This window comes from Triturus cristatus, chromosome 10 (assembly GCF_964204655.1).
Source record: "Triturus cristatus chromosome 10, aTriCri1.1, whole genome shotgun sequence".
In the NCBI taxonomy this organism is placed as follows: domain Eukaryota; kingdom Metazoa; phylum Chordata; class Amphibia; order Caudata; family Salamandridae; genus Triturus; species Triturus cristatus.
Window position 1 is genome coordinate 1,231,153,018 of NC_140593.1, and position 16,343 is coordinate 1,231,169,360.

The following is a 16,343-nucleotide window of genomic DNA, read 5'->3' on the forward strand; positions in this document are numbered from 1 at the left end:
GTCGAGTAAAGTGAGATCGTGTGCGGAAGACACCTTGAGGTAGATTTGAGTGTCGTCCGCATAGAGATGGTAACGGATCCCAGCTTTGCTTAGGAGGTTCCCTAATGGTTCCAGATAGAGATTAAACAGAGGAGGTGCCAGGCTAGAACCTTGAGGGACGCCTTGACCTACAGCAAATGGGGGTGAAAGACTGTTAGCTATCTTGATCATTTGGGATCTATCTGAGAGGAAAGAGGCAAACCATTTAAGCACTGTGCCATCCAATCTCATTCTCTGTTGAAGAGTGTTGAGGAATGTGTTGTGATTAACAGTGTCAAAGGCTGTAAGAGTTCTAGAAGAATCAGAAGGCACGATTCCCCGGAGTCAAGTATATGCAGCGCATCATCAATCACTCGCAGCAGGGATGTTTCAGTGCTGCAATTTTGGATGAAGCCAGATTGGAAAAAGTCGAGGAGATTATTGTCCATAATATGTAGGGAAAGTTGTTTCGCAACATATTTTTCGGTGATTTTCGAAAGAAAAGGGAGGTTGGTGATAGGGCGGAAGTTGTTGAGGTCGTTCGCATCAGTGGAGGTTTCTTTTTAGAAGAGGGGTAACCTGTCCTGATTTAAGGGCAACAGGGAGGGAGCCTTGACTGAGGAAGAGATTAACTAGCCCGGTCCAGTAAGAGAGAGTATGGGTGTAGAAATTGATGGCGATGATGCTAGGGATGGGGTCAGAGGAATGGTTGGATGGTTTGGTTTCGAGGATGCATTGGAGGAGGTCATCTTCCGAGATGACGTCAAAGTATTGCCAGGTGACTAAGGATTTCCGCTGCTCAAAGGGGGTGGGGTGGGCGACTTGATCCACCAGTGCTTTGACCTTTTCATCAAAGGATATAGCAAAATCTGCTGCTTGCTTTGTGGAGTCCTCGGGCTTAGTAGTTAGGGGAGAACAGCTTGGGTTTTTGATGAGGTCAAAAAGTTTTTTGGGTCTGTTTTTGGCTGAATCAAGGAGGGATCTGAAATGGGATGCTGCCCTCTTTGCCTGGCACATGACCCCCCCCCTTCGGGCCCAGGCCGAGCCGCTCATTCTTCCATGAGGGTGGGTACCTCGGCCACACTCTGGCCGAAGTCAGGCACCACAGACCTCGCCGTCTGCACTGGCAGGATGAACGCGTTGCTAGGCCCCAACAGAAAGGCCTGTATGTAGAGACACCTCCAAAGGATGGAGGGGGGTGGGGGCCTAAGGACATGTCCGAGGCACTCTTTGGAGGCCTCACTCCCCCCGGGTGAAAGGTCGCGCTTCCCCCCACCCAGTAGATTCGTGTACAATGACGTCAGGGCAGTCTTTGTTCTGCTGATCTAGTCTGACAGGAGCATGAGTGGAATGTTTCATCGGTAAATTCTCAGAAACCAAAACGCGCATCTTAAATCGATTTGAAAAACTGTTTGTTTTCAGGAAACTCTGTACTTCTCTTTGGTAAATGCCGTCCCTTCAGGCACCACTAACAAGTTACACGTCTAGGGTCCCAGGCCATTGTCTGAGCTAAAATCCACACTGCAGAAGTGGATAAGCCTGTCCAGTGGAAGTGTCCGTGGGGATGTCCAGGTGCATGTAAAGTCCCACCGGTGCCCCCACACAGAAAGCAAGCTCCTACAGAACAGGTTTACCCCACACAACCGCATACTGTGCAGGGCCCCAGCCCTCCCCGCATAGGCAGCAGCTTCCATTGGACACACAGGGTCCTCCCAGCGGCCTCCACTGGACACACACGGCCCTTCCCAGCGCATAGCCCAAGGATGAGACATGCCCCGGGGCCACACACCCGGAAACAGTGCGGTTCATGACCCCAGCCCTCCCAGCACAGGCAGCAGCTTCCATTGGACACACACGGCCCTCCCAGCGGCCTCCACTGGACACACACGGCCCTTCACAGCGCATAGCCCAAGGAGGAGACATGCCCCAGGCCACACACCCGGAAACAGTGCGGTTCATGGCCCCAGCCCTCCCAGCACAGGCAGTAGCTTCCATTGGACACACACGGCCTCCCCAGTGCCAGGCCCAGGAGCACACATGCCCCAGGCCACACAAACTTACGGCGGACTTCGGGGCACATGCATCAAGGTAGGAATTTGCAAGTCCTTAATTGAGATTATTAAGGAATCGCAATTAAGGACTCGCAAAAGCATATGCATGTAGGAATCGCTATAAAGATAGCGATTCCTATACATTCCTTAATTGCGACTCGCAAACTGAGAGTCGCAATTAAGGAATAGCTTCCCATTCAGAATGAATGGGAGACTGTATGCGCAATTTGCGAGTACCAATAGGTGCTCGCAAATTGCACATGCAATTTCAAGGGTGCAAGGGGGCCAAAAGGACACCCTGTTGCACCCCTGAAATTTAACTGTGCACCTAAGGGCATGTGTGTGTGTAACATGAAACTTTGAAAAATGCACTTCAGTGCATTTTTCAAAGTGTTTTCAAATTACCGTTTTGTTTTATTTTACGTTAATTTGCGTCCACACATACTGAAATTGCTATTTAAAAGTGATTCTTGCATTGCATTTAAAGAAACGCAAATTGCGATTCTTTAAATGCAATCGCAATTTAGGAAATCCGAAATTGCGCATGCCAAATTGTTTTGCGAATCGCACCTTTTGCGCTCGCAAAAAGCCTTGATGCATGTGCCCCAATGTCCTCTGTAAGGCAGGACTTGAAGTCAGAAGGCAGGCTGGCACAGACCAGGACGTGGCCTCTCCACGAAGCATCGATGCCTATTCGCATCACAAGGACCGTCTCAGCTATAAATGGAACAGTATTCATTCTGTGTTTCCTCAAGTCACGAACAATGAAAGAGAGGTGTGGGGAGGTTCTTACATGACAATCCAGAGATCTCATTGGCTTAATGAAACTAGTAAAGCTAAATTAATTCTCACGGAGTACATTCCGCCTTTCCTAACAAACTGGGGCCATATTACCAGAGTGCTCTGGAGGCGCAAAGGGCATGTGCGCCCACTTTGCGCACCCTGGGAAACATTGGTATTACAGAAGGGGCCGCAGACGCTTGTGCGGGACCTTCTGTAATGCCAATAGCGCTGGCACACATGATGCATCAGTGCTATCTTTAGAGGGCGTTCCCTCATTTGCATGGGTGTATGTCCCATGCAGATGAAGAAATCCCTTTGCTCTGTGCTCACGCTGTGTTACAGATGCTGGCGCAGAGGCAAAGACGCTCTCAGGAGGCACACTGGCAGTGTGCCCCAAGAGCAACCCTCTGCAGTGGGTAAAGGGGGTCCCATGGCCCCTCCAGACATCGCTTGCAGGAGGGTGCAGTCACTCACTGCACCCGCCTGCAAGGGGATCTCTAATCCCCCTTGAAAGGGCAGGCGGGTGCCGCCTGCACGGTCAAACACGGAGTGTCTGCTTTAAAGCAGCCGCTGTTTTTCACCTGGATGCGCTGCGCCCAGGGCAGCACAAGTTCGCGACTACCCTGGGGGCAGCGCATTCACTATGTGGCGCATTTTGCTGGTTAGCGCTGGGCTCACCTTTTGAAAGGAAAATGCGCCACCTGCGTAATACGGCCCCTGGTGGACTCGAAGCCTTAGGGTAGCGGGTTACAGGAAGCGTGCCTCACAGGTGATTCCATGCTAAAGCATTATGGCACAAAAGACCACTGAAAAAGACTCTCCTAAATTAAAAAAAAAGTCAACGTAGACCAGAGTGTTCCTCTACGACGACATTCCTGGGGCCGTAATACAGAATGTGCCCCAGGGGCTCAACGGGCATGTGCACCCACTGAGCACACCCCCGGGGCACGTATGTATTAAAGAAGAGGCAATAGACACTTGTGCGGCCCCTTCTGTAATACAGATAGAGCTGGGGCACTAGAGGGTGTTTCCTCATTTGCATGTTGGCGTGGCCCCATCTAGATAAGGGAATCCCTTTGCCTCTGTGCCCGGGCCCTATCACAGACACAGCCGTGGAGGCACATAAGCTCTCCGGAGGCGCACTGGCTGCATCCCCTGATGGCAGCCCTCTGGAGAGGGAGGAAGGGGGTCCCATGAACCCCCAGATATCCCCTTGCAGGCGGGTGCAGTCACTCACTGCACACACCTGCAAGGGGATCTCTCCCCCTCGTAAAAGTGCAGGCGGGTTTCCGCCTGCACAGGGAAGCACGGAGCCGCTGTTTCAAAGCAGCTCCATCTTTTTCACTTGCATGTGCTGCCCCCAGGGCAGCACAAGTTTGCGGCTGCCCCAAGGGCAGCGCATTCTACATGATTGGGTGCACTTTTTCTGTTTGCAACCTATCTATAACTGGGCCCCTGGTATCGTGTTAGTGAAACTAGTCAGGCTTCACTAGTGTCTTCAAGACCCAAAGTCTCAGGCATGGGTCTAAGTGAAAGAGCTCACTGCAGGCTCTGATCACACCCGTCTGCCAGGAGGGCCGGTCCCTCCAGGTCTCTTCCCAGGTAGTGCGCCTTTTGTTCAAGTGGTTAAGGTGCATGGTAGAGGGTCGAACACTGCGGCCCCACTACCAGGCACCTTAGAATAAGATAACAAGCCTCAAGCCCAGCTCAGGAAGGTCATTTTCTACTTCATAACTTCCCACAGGCAAATATACTAAAGTGACCATTTCAACGATCAAAACTCCTATTTTAGACTCCTATCATGAGGCAGGATTTGAATTTTAAATCATTAGTTGGCATCATTAAAAGGTTAGACTTTAAGGGTACAGTTATTTTTTGAGAGATGTAGCACACTGCAGGAAGCAGGCGCCTTGCATAGTAATGGACACGCTACTTACCTTCGAGAAAACTGTGGTGCAGCGGTCGAGAGACCCAAGGAATATGCTGTGACCTGGCTCACTTTGAAGCATTCCAGGGCAGAATCAGTCTTTTCGCCAAGTAGGCGAGCTACGTCAAAAGGCACATCCATGACGAATGCCTTCACATACCCCAAAAATGCTGTGAATCTCATGCATGGCCACAAGGCACCATACTCAGCCCAAGCAACCCACGGAAGACAGGCCAAAACAAATTACATATTAGTCCGCATCCTGACCATCTTGGATGGTTTGAGCATGGAGACACATAATTCTCAAGGGAATGCCGGCAAGATCCAGTTGACCATGTCCCAAAGAGAGGTATATATCATCCAAGCAGACAGCTGGCACTGACCGACTTTAGGGCTAGGCTGGCTGATTAGAACATCGATTTCCCAAATGCCTCAATTCTCTTCGACTCTGTCTCGGGAGGAGTCGTAGAGAATGAACTGGAGTTCACCCCTTGCTGCTGGAAGCTTGTACCACCAAACTTTCTGGTGTAGGATGTTGCGTAAAATTAAAATCAAGGCCGCTTGGCGCCAGAGTGTGGAGTCTGCCTGTCTGTTCACAGTGGGCAAGAACAAGGCTTAGACCAGGTGCCCATTAATGTGTCAGTTGTGGCCCTATTAAACAGTATTAAAGGTATAGAGGAAGCCTGTCCAGCCTGCAAACTCTCTGTAAGCACAGTTCTGTTAACTTCCACAGAAGGAAGATGTAAGTCCAACACCTTCACTGCGCATCTTATCACCACAGAGAACGAAGCAGCATTGATGCTCTTGGGGGGGGAGGTGGTGGCCGTGAGGGTGGAGCCAACCCAGTATCGGTGGGAGTGCAAAATGTTCTGTAAATCCATGTATAGTTTATTGTTATCAAAATGTGGGAGCAGATCATCCCATCGTCTCCACGGTCATCTTCGAAGGCTGGCTGACTTTGATCAGACAGTAGACATCGTAGGTACCCAGCTAGTAGGAACCTTCCTTTTAGGTCTTCAGAGTACATCCGAACCTTCTTTGATATCGGAAGCAGACACTTCTCCCACTTTTTGTGGCGCGCTTCATCATGAGTGTCCCATCCACTGAGGTGGGTTAATACCACCCTGAGGTGCTGAACCCACTGCGGGAGTTTGAGGTCGAATATTTTCTGGATAGCATCGATGGTTCAATAACTAAAAAGTGGCTTACGGGTGTACCCCGAGTACTTTTCTCTTTATTATCGGGTACCCCTGGGAAGATTCAAAGTCATTCTCTTGGGATGGCTCCTGAATGTAAAGATTCATACATCCATGCACCAACACGATGTTAAGTGCTTCTGAGATGTAGGAACCTTCTCCTAATCAAATGCAGATTTTCAACCAGCCAATGTCACAAAATCAACTTAGAATTTTTCTTCTAAAAACATGGTCCCCGTGCACACTGATAGTCTTGGTTAGAAAAACGTTTTGAGAAGAAAAACCCTCGTCAACAACAGAGAAAAAGAGGGGGCGGAGATCCAGACCAGCATACGCCTGCACGGAAAAAAATAACTGATGTAGGCGCTGGAAGCGGTTGCGTATTTGCAGCTCCCTGCGTCACTTCCGGGGCGGAACAATGTCAGATTGGAGCAGCACAGCGCCACCCACTGGCGCACGGAGCCAATGCCGATTAGACCTCCCAGATCTAGTCTGGAGCCTGGGGATATTCTAAAGCTGTGGAATCTGCGGTTAGAAGTTTCCATCAGAAGCATTAAATATATAGATTTAGTTTATGTAACAGTCTTATATAGCTCTGCTGCGCCAAAAGGTATTAGCGTGCTGTACATCATCGCAACAGAATACTATCTCACAGGGGGGACACGTTTAGTAACAGCTCAAAGTATGAATGTCAGGTGAGCAAGGAAGGAGGATTCCACAAAGTTCAGACTCCCAGAAGAATCTAAGGTGAGGAGATGGAGGGCAAACGCAGAGGGGTAGTGAGACGGACGGAATACCAGAAGGAATAGAGTACAGATGAAGCAGAGGAGTTATACATTCCTGGTGAGGGAATATAAAAGATTATCCCGCCCCTTCCAACCTCACCTCTGTCCACTTCCAGTCCACATTCAGCCATGTAGCGGTACAGGCAGAGTGCACATCTGCAGATGAACTGAGAGGTGAACTGGTATAAGACTGTAAACATCTCCCAGGGCCAAACTAGTGCTCTGATCCAGTAGGGACTGAATTTAAGGCAAAAGACAAGTTTTAACACTGCATACAATGCCTGGGCCTGTCTCGCAGACCCCACACCCCCAGCAGAGGCCAGAATCAAGGTGTCTAAGAAGCAAATCAACTAGATTTCACCAAAGGAGGTGGAGCTTCTCGCATGAAGTGTGAGTGAGATTGTGTCAGTCATTGGATGGCCCAGCCACACATCATCGACCCAACATATGGCTGCACTCACGGCAACTCAATTTAACAACCTTGAAAGCATCAACAGCTAAAAATGGCCTGAGCACTATACACACGCGTAAACTGCAGGCTACACTGTAGGGTACGCAAGGCAGTAGGTGCAGCGACCACTTGAGATTTTCTGCAACTTTCCACACAAACATTCACATGTTCACCTTAAATAGACTCCTTTCATTAAAAAATCTCTTCCCTACTGACCACTGACTCTCCTAGAAGTCAGTCTAAAAGACACTGAAGACTTCACAGTTTTCAGATGTGCTTTAAAGAAGGCAACGTAACCTGCAACAGACTGGACTGCGGCTTTTTCAACCGCGCCAAGGTGTATTGATAACCAGTGTGTGTATTTGATCATTGTATAGCGCAGAGTTGACCATAGGGCAGCAGATCGCAGTGAAGGGTCAAAGGCAAATATACAGTCAATGAGCGACTGGAGGAGAGCTGGGATCTGACAACAGTGGTGGACTGTGATAAATTGCTGAGTACAGCATTGCTTATGGTTGTCCCTTTAACTCTGCGACATGTGGGGAAAAAGTAGCACCACCTTAGAGAAGGAGGACTGTGGAATGTGTGTTGTGGCCTCTGTTGTTGAGATACACCTCTTGCACCACCTTACAGAAGAAGGACTGTGGAATGTGTGTTGTGGCCTCTGTTCTTAGGATACACCTCTTGCACCACCTTACAGAAGAAGGACTGTGGAATGTGTGTTGTGGCCTCTGTTCTTGGGATACACCTCTTGCACCACCTTAGAGAAGGACAGTGGAATGTGTGTTGTGGCCTCTGTTGTTGGAATACACCTCTTGCACCACCTTAGAGAAGGACTGTGGAATGTGTGTTGTGGCCTCTGTTGTTGGGATACACCTCTTGCACCACCTTAGAGAAGGAGGACTGTGGAGTGTGTGTTGTGGCCTCTGTTGTTGGGATACACCTCTTGCACCACCTTATAGAAGGACTGTGGAATGTGTGTTGTGGCCTCTGTTCTTGGGATACACCTCTTGCACCACCTAACAGAAGAAGGACTGTGGAATGTGTGTTGTGGCCTCTGTTGTTGGAAAACACCTCTTGCACCACCTTAGAGAAGGAGGACTGTGGAATGTGTGTTGTGGCCTCTGTTGTTGGGATACACCTCTTGCACCACCTAACAGAAGAAGGACTGTGGAATGTGTGTTGTGGCATCTGTTGTTGGAATACACCTCTTGCACCACCTTAGAGAAGGACTGTGGAATGTGTGTTGTGGCCTCTGTTCTTGGGATACACCTCTTGCACCACCTTAGAGAAGGAGGACTGTGGAATGTGTGTTGTGGCCTCTGTTGTTGGGATACACCTCTTGCACCACCTAACAGAAGAAGGACTGTGGAATGTGTATTGTGGACTCTTTTCTTGGGATACACCTCTTGCACCACCTTACAGAAGAAGGACTGTGGAATGTGTGTTGTGGCCTCTGTTGTTGGGATACACCTCTTGCACCACCTTACAGAAGAAGGACTGTGGAATGTGTGTTGTGTCCTCTGTAGTTGGGATACACCTCTTGCAACACCTTACAGAAGAAGGACTGTGGAATGTGTGTTGTGGCCTCTGTTGTTGGGATACACCTCTTGCACCACCTTACAGAAGAAGGACTGTGGAATGTGTGTTGTGGCCTCTGTTCTTGGGATACACCTCTTGCACCACCTTAGAGAAGGACTGTGGAATGTGTGTTGTGGCCTCTGTTGTTGGGATACACCTTTTGCACCACCTTAGAGAAGGAGGACTGTGGAATGTGTGTTGTGGCCTCTGTTCTTGGGATACACCTCTTGCACCACCTTACAGAAGGACTGTGGAATGTGTGTTGTGGCCTCTGTTGTTGGAATACACCTCTTGCACCACCTTAGAGAAGGACTGTGGAATGTGTGTTGTGGCCTCTGTTGTTGGGATACACCTCTTGCACCACCTTACAGAAGGAGGGCTGTGGAATGTGTGTTGTGGCCTCTGTTCTTGGGATACACCTCTTGCACCACCTTAGAGAAGGACTGTGGAATGTGTGTTGTGGCCTCTGTTGTTGGGATACACCTCTTGCACCACCTTACAGAAGAAGGACTGTGGAATGTGTGTTGTGGTCTCTGTTCTTGGGATATACCTCTTGCACCTCCTTAGAGAAGGACTGAGGAATTTGTGTTGTGGCCTCTGTTGTTGGGATACACCTCTTGCACCTCCTTAGAGAAGGACTGAGGAATTTGTGTTGTGGCCTCTGTTGTTGGGATACACCTCTTGCACCACCTTAGAGAAGGAGGACTGTGGAATTTGTGTTGTGGCCTCTGTTGTTGGGATACACCTCTTGCACCACCTTACAGAAGAAGGACTGTGGAATGTGTGTTGTGGCCTCTGTTGTTGGGATACACCTCTTGCACCACCTTACAGAAGAAGGACTGTGGAATTTGTGTTGTGGCCTCTGTTGTTGGGATACACCTCTTGCACCTCCTTAGAGAAGGACTGAGGAATTTGTGTTGTGGCCTCTGTTGTTGGGATACACCTCTTGCACCACCTTAGAGAAGGAGGACTGTGGAATTTGTGTTGTGGCCTCTGTTGTTGGGATACACCTCTTGCACCACCTTAGAGAAGGAGGACTGTGGAATTTGTGTTGTGGCCTCGGTTGTTGGGATACACCTCTTGACAATCACTTTCTGAAACTCCCAAGGTGGGAAACGCCGCACTGAACACAAGGATCTGCGACCTCCTGCTTTCTGACCACAACATCTACGTCCAAGCCATCAACTACCCCACAGTCCCACGTGGAGAGGAGCTGCTCAGACTGGCCCCTTCGCCCCACCACACTCCACCCATGATGAAGTACTTTGTTGGTAAGTGATCCTGCACTTCACAGGGTGGCCAGAAGAAGGGGGCTGGTGGCTGGGTGACAGCTGCCATTAGGGTTACAGTTGGGGTTCATCCAGGGTTTTAGGGTGGATGGCTGTGCCCAAGGGTATTGGGGGTGTTCGGGACTGACACATGCACTGTATTTCATCATGTCCTCTTTGTGTTTTCCTATTTGCAGAGAGCTTGGTTCAGGCATGGAAGGAGGCGGGAATGCCCCTGCAGCAGCCCTCAGCAGCAGAGTGCAACTTCTGCCACCGACCCCTGCACTTTGACCTCATGAGCGAGTGGGAACGCTCCTACTTTGGGAACATGGGCCCGCAGTACATCACCATGTATGCCTAAAGACCACACTTGCGCTGTACCGCTGGGGCAACGCGAGCCGCCAACTCAACTGTGTGAAACTGCTTCCTGGCACTGCTCGTCACATTTAGGCTGCTTGGTCCTAACACACCTGCACTTGGACAGTGAGGAACAACCGTCACTTGAATAAACGCACCACAGGGCTTCCGGGGTTGGGTAGGCCTAATGCTGCATGCGCTTGCCTCGCAACCCCAAGAACGCTTTAGAGAGCACGTGTTGTGAGAACCAACCGCTCGAGCGGCGTGTGCCCCAGAAGAGGATGCTTATAATAAAGTATACCATTGGTACACCTTGCTTGAGTGACTCCACAATGGTTTCCACTGCTTATGACTGCGTAATATGCTTTGAGCAATCGCCGCCCTCCTTCCCCAAAAGCAGACTTGCTTATAGAACGAGCATTGGCAAAGCCAATAGGTCTCCCCTATGCAAGAGCTATTGGCTTTGCCAATATGTATTAGCAATGTTGTACACCAGAGTGACTGCTGTTTAGCATGGCTAAGAGTTAGTGGGATAAAGGAGAGCGATGTGGAGTGGCGTGGAGTGCCGTACAGTAGAGTGGAGTGGCGAGGAGAGGAGAGGAGTGAAGTGGAGTGTCTTGGAGAGAGTACAGTTTCAGAGTGGAAGGGCCCAGAATTGGGTGGTGAAGAGTGGAGTACAGTGTCAGAGTGGAGTAGTGTTGTAGAGTGGAGTGACATTAGGTGTTGTGGAGTGGAATAGAGCAGAGTGGCATAGAGGGTGTTGCATAAAGTGTTGTAGAGTAGGATGGCGTAGAGCAGAGTGAAGTAGTGTCATATAATAGTGGAGTAAAGTGCCATAGAGGGGCATAGAGGGAGTTGCGTAGAGTGTAGTAGTGTCGCAGAATGGCGTGGAGTAGAGTGCTGTAAAGTGCAGTGGCATAGAGTGGAGTAAAGTGTCAGTGGAACAAAGTTTAATGGAGTAAGTGCATTGGTGTAGAGTGCAGTGGCGTAGAGTGGTGCAAAGTAAAGTAGCAGAGTGCATTGGTGTAGGAGTGGCATACAATAAAGGGGCGTACAGAGGAGTGGAGTGGTGTAGGGTACATTGGCGTAGACTGAAGTGGAGTACAGTAAGTTGGCACTCTTTCAAGGAGTGCTTGATGCAAACATGCTCGTGGATCCATTCTACGCTGCACGGGGCTGGTCTAATGCGCTCTTTACTGTGAAGGATACACTTGTGTTATCTCTTGCATGAATTACCCCACCTAGAACTTGCATGAGCTTCTCAACATCTTCATTACTTTCACTCTGGGGCAATAAGTAAAGCCCCTGAAAGGTTTCACTAAGGAAAGAGGACATGAATCCCTGCTGGTAGCCACGGGACCCCTGTGACAAGACCCCGCTTTGAGGATATTGTAAAGGAACTCGTATACTCCCCAGAGAATCTACACTTCCTGCTTTTATGGTAAACAAGGGCGTTTGGAATGCCCCAGACTCTGTCCAGCCTGGCACTGCCCTCCTTCCTTCTATTGTAAAACCCAGAACATGCTCCTGAGGGACTTTTACACCTGTCACAACATCAGACAGAGTGTACGTAATGCTTTGAATAGTGGCAGCTAGCAAGCCAATCACAGTAGGGAACGACACTGGCCATCAGGTGTGATAAAAGCAGCGCTCACGTGAAATGGAATCGAAAAGCCAAAAATAAATGTACTGAAAGACTCGCCTCATAAGAAGGAACTCCTTTGTCTGGTGCTGCAAAGAAGCGTACGGCCGATAATGAGAGGTTAACCTCCACAATTCTACACGCAGGCCCTTATTACAACAGGGCGGAGTAGAGAGAGGTATTTACCACACCCGGTTAATATCATTACCCCTGGTGGAGTATTTACACTTCCAGGAGAATAGCACAAGCTTTTAACATGAAAATGAGGTTTACCATACTGAATTAAAACTCAACATCAACTTCTGCAAGTTTTGCCTTTTTTATGGATTTTTCTCCAGTTAAAAGATGAGTCTCTCAGGGGAAGACTGAGGGTGTGATCTTTGTCACACAACTCTGGACTTCTATCCCTCGACCAGTTCGTGTCTGCGGTACTTTCATTAGTTGTGACGCGCAAGCTATGGTGTCCCTTTGCCACTGGTTGTGCTGCAGTTGAGCCGCCCTGGATGAGGCGCGCGAGTGGAAATCTCTTTGTTTCTTGAGCGCTCTTTGCTCTTGTACCCATCAGGCAGGGTGTAGAGTCCCCACACGAGTGCGCGCTCACGGAGAGGGAGTCCTAGTCAGCTGCGGTGGGAAACTGGAAACTATTTATTTTCATTCAGCTGATTCTGTACTTTTTAAGCGCCCTGCTTTAGATCTTGGCGGACGGGTTACTCCGTCGCAACGGTGACAAATAGCCCGTCCGTTGAAGTATAATTTCCATTAGAACATTGGAATGATGGGAGCTCCGTTGCAGACAATGGAGTGGTCCCTGCTTCTACGGCCGGTAAAGGCCGCAGAGCAACATTCCAATGTTTTCACAAAGACTTCTGGGAGCCCAAGGGGGACTTAAATCCCTTCGAGAGGCCTTTGTTTTATTTGTTAGAACATTCTGCCCTCTAGTGGCAGAATGTTCTAATAGCCTTATAGCCCTTCGTAGCAGGGCTATAGCAGCTATTAAAGTCCCGCTCCCTTGTTAAAGTCCCTTGCCTTCGGCTTGGGCCATTAACGCGGGAGCGGGCCTCTAATAGCCAGTATAGCCTGCTACAGTGGGCTATAAGGCTATATTAGATCCTATGGGATTTACATTTCGGCAGATGGGAAAAACGTCACAGTTGTGACAGAGTAACCCGTCTGTCAAGACCTAAATCAAGCCCATGGTCCTGTGTCTGTTGTGAGGTTTTGTGCATCTGGATGTCGGAAGGTGTCACGTGCTCTTATATCCTGTGTACTAAAGTAGAGGACGTTGGGATGCGCCAAGAGGTCAGTGCTGTATTCAAGCGGCACTGTGCCGCTTTCCTACCTCATCCCAGTTACACAGGGCACTACAGTGTGTCTTCTGGACAGGAGCACCAGGTAGCAGGAACACTAGAAAGGCACAAAAGCCACCACCAGTAGTTTGCTGAGGACCACAGCACGCAATGCTGTGGAGGAAACATTGGCATTACACACCACAGGCTAAACCTGAAGCTCAGGGCAAAGGCAACAGGAATTCCAGAAGAGAAACAAAGCAGAAGAACAGAACAGTTCCTGTAATAAAAACCCTTCCAGGTCTCAAAAACGGAGCAAAAATACAGAGTGAAAAAAGGAAGCAAGGGGGTGACAGTAGGCAAGTACAGGGAAGCAAGGAGCTGCACTTTAAATACTCTAAGTCAAGAAATGGACTATACGACCTAGAAGAAGAAAAGGGAAGCCATGGTAGATGGGTAACACATGGACAGTCAGCCATGATGGAGCGGGGAGGACTATAAGAGTGGTGCTGCGTAGGGAAGCGGCAGGGTCACCGTTTGAGTTCTGCCTGGGATACAGGAATGAAAGCATTTCAGGAGGATGGTCTGAGCTCCTGTTCCCTTCGGTCTTTGAGGGGGCAGCCGATGGCCCACTGTGTTAAAGGCTGCGGAGAGCCCGTTTCATGAAGGTCTGTAGATCTAATTCCTACTCTGGTAGGAAAGAGATGCCTTACTGGCCGCATGGGCCCGTACGGCTCCAGAGGGTGCTAGAGGAATGTTCTTGTATATACTCTGACGGGGGTCGGCAGGTGATCCACGGATGCAATCAATGGACACCAAACTCCACCTGCACAACAGTACTGACTAGACTACTGGTTTTTTAGGTCTCGGCTCGAAGGCTGCGCTTGCGCAGTCTCGATCCGAGATTTAATGACTTGGAGAAGAGGGGCTTGAACCCGCCCCTCTTCTCCCCTGTTCTCCATTGGCTGGCCTCTTCAATGCTGGCCAGCCATTGGAGAAGAGGTCCCGTCATTCCGATTAGGCCCCGTCCTTTTCGGATCGGGGGGCGTGTTTTTTGCAGAAAGTCTAATTATCTCCTCCAGCCATTAAAAGACAAACACGCCCCCCGAATCCGAAAATGCCGCTGCCTTTCTCCGAGGCATTTCTCCTTCGCCTCGGAAAAAGGCAGTGGTGTGCTCGAGACCAGTGTTTCTGTTGTTCGATCGACCCAGCCTCAGGTAGATGTGCCCTAGCCTGAGCTCCAGCAGTAGTAGGCCGCAGCAGGGTGGCATGTTCCGGGCCCGCAGCAGCGTCACGGGGCAGCGGCAGCTCTCCTCCAACCACTCCGAATACCGCCGCTCGCCAGTCAGCAGATCAAGTAGCAGCAGGTAAGGGGGTCTCATGTAGAATCCGTCAGCGGTCGAACGCCCGGGCAGCTACCCCACCCCGCATCCACCGATGTCGCTTGTTACACTCCCCACCGACAGTGTCAATCTCGGGGTTCCGCCATCTTGTCCCGGCCTCTGTACTCCCAGCGGCTCAGCGTGTTATTGTCTGTCAGCGCTCGTGCCAGAGTCTTTTAAGTTGGATCGCTGCCACTATCTACCCCTCACTGATGTTTTGGAGCAGCTAGGGCCGACCCCGAAGTAGGATTAGGCCGGATTTAGGCCCCAGGCTTCTACTTTGCATCGGGGTTGCTTTGGCACAATCCTGATGCAAAATCTAATTTGTGAAATATTTAAACACGCTAAAATATACTCATGATCGAACTTCTAAACATATGTGTGAAGTCTTAGGATCTGATGTCACTTCTTGTGATGCCATTTCCTGTGAGCGTTACAACAAACAAATGATGGACGGAATGCTGACAATGCAGACATTCTCCCCCAGTCAAGAGATCTGGGTTAAATCCATCGTTCTTTTGCCCACTACGCCACCCTAGTTCAGACATGGCCATATGCAAATCAGTCTTGACCCTGTGCCTCATGGGAACAGTCCAGCCCGAACTGCCAAGCCATGTCTTCCCTGGACCGGAATCAAGCATCCTAGGACCGGTTTCTGGCTATCAGCCGTCATCAGCCAGGATAGCTTGACTCCAGTGACGTAGTGAGCACGGGTCCCACGTCTGGGAATACCCATCCCACTTAGGGCGAAAAGCGTTACAACAAACAAATGATGGACGGAATGCTGACAATGCAGACATTCTCCCCCAGTCAAGAGATCTGGGTTAAATCCATTGTTCTTTTGCCCACTACGCCACCCCAGTTGTTGTAACGCTTTTCGCCCTAAGTGGGATGGGTATTCCACAGATGACAGATGTGGAGTCAGGCGTAGACGCAAAATCAAAATAGAGCCACTTGGACAGATAATCCACCAGGACTAACATGTGCCTCTTGCTGCTGGGAAGCAGCTCAAAAGGACCAGCACAAGCAAGTGCACTTTTGTCCCAAGGAGCATCCGGTAAGGGAACCATGTGTAAGTCGGGTTCAGAAAGTTTCCAGTGTTTATCTGAAATTAAACATGTGCTGCATCCCGACACCCATCTGTTAACCTGGGCACCAAGGCCCGGCCACCAAAAGTCTTGTTTCAAATTGCGGATGGTAGCTGCGATTCCCAGATGACTCTCATGAGCTTTTTGAAACAACAATTTTCTCAAATTTGTGGTAGGTACAAGTAACTCATGGTGAAGCACAAATCCTTCAACCACAGACACCTCTTCTGTGACTTGAGCGAACACCTTAAGTCCAGGTGCTAGATTTCCGTCCTGGGGCCAACCTTTTTTAACGTGTTTGATGACTTGTTGAAGAAGTAAATCCTCATTAAGTGCATTTAACCAAGTCTCTCTCGAAATGGAAGGTTGTTCCTCAGCCAAATCCCCAATGAGGGCCACCACACATTCTACTTCTTCTCCAGACTCACACACTGGATCATTGAGGAGACGCATTCTGGACAAACAATCGGGCCAGGGATTTTTACCACCTGGGAGATAATGAATAAGAAAGTTGTGTTCTTGCAGTTT

General features: G+C 49.7%; 1 protein-coding gene across 2 annotated transcripts in view; it reads left to right on the forward strand.

Moving 5' to 3' along the window:
- ALAS2 (5'-aminolevulinate synthase 2) overlaps nt 1-10,726 on the forward strand; it is an 85,871-nt gene extending 75,145 nt beyond the window's left edge. For both annotated transcript variants that reach the window (XM_085629830.1, XM_085629831.1), the window contains exons 10-11: nt 9,901-10,063; nt 10,258-10,726. In XM_085629830.1, the coding sequence (XP_085485956.1) occupies nt 9,901-10,063; nt 10,258-10,421 (327 nt within the window). In that variant the 3' untranslated portion in view covers nt 10,422-10,726. The remainder of the gene's footprint in view (nt 1-9,900; nt 10,064-10,257) is intronic.
- The last annotated feature ends 5,617 nt before the right edge of the window (nt 10,727-16,343 follow it).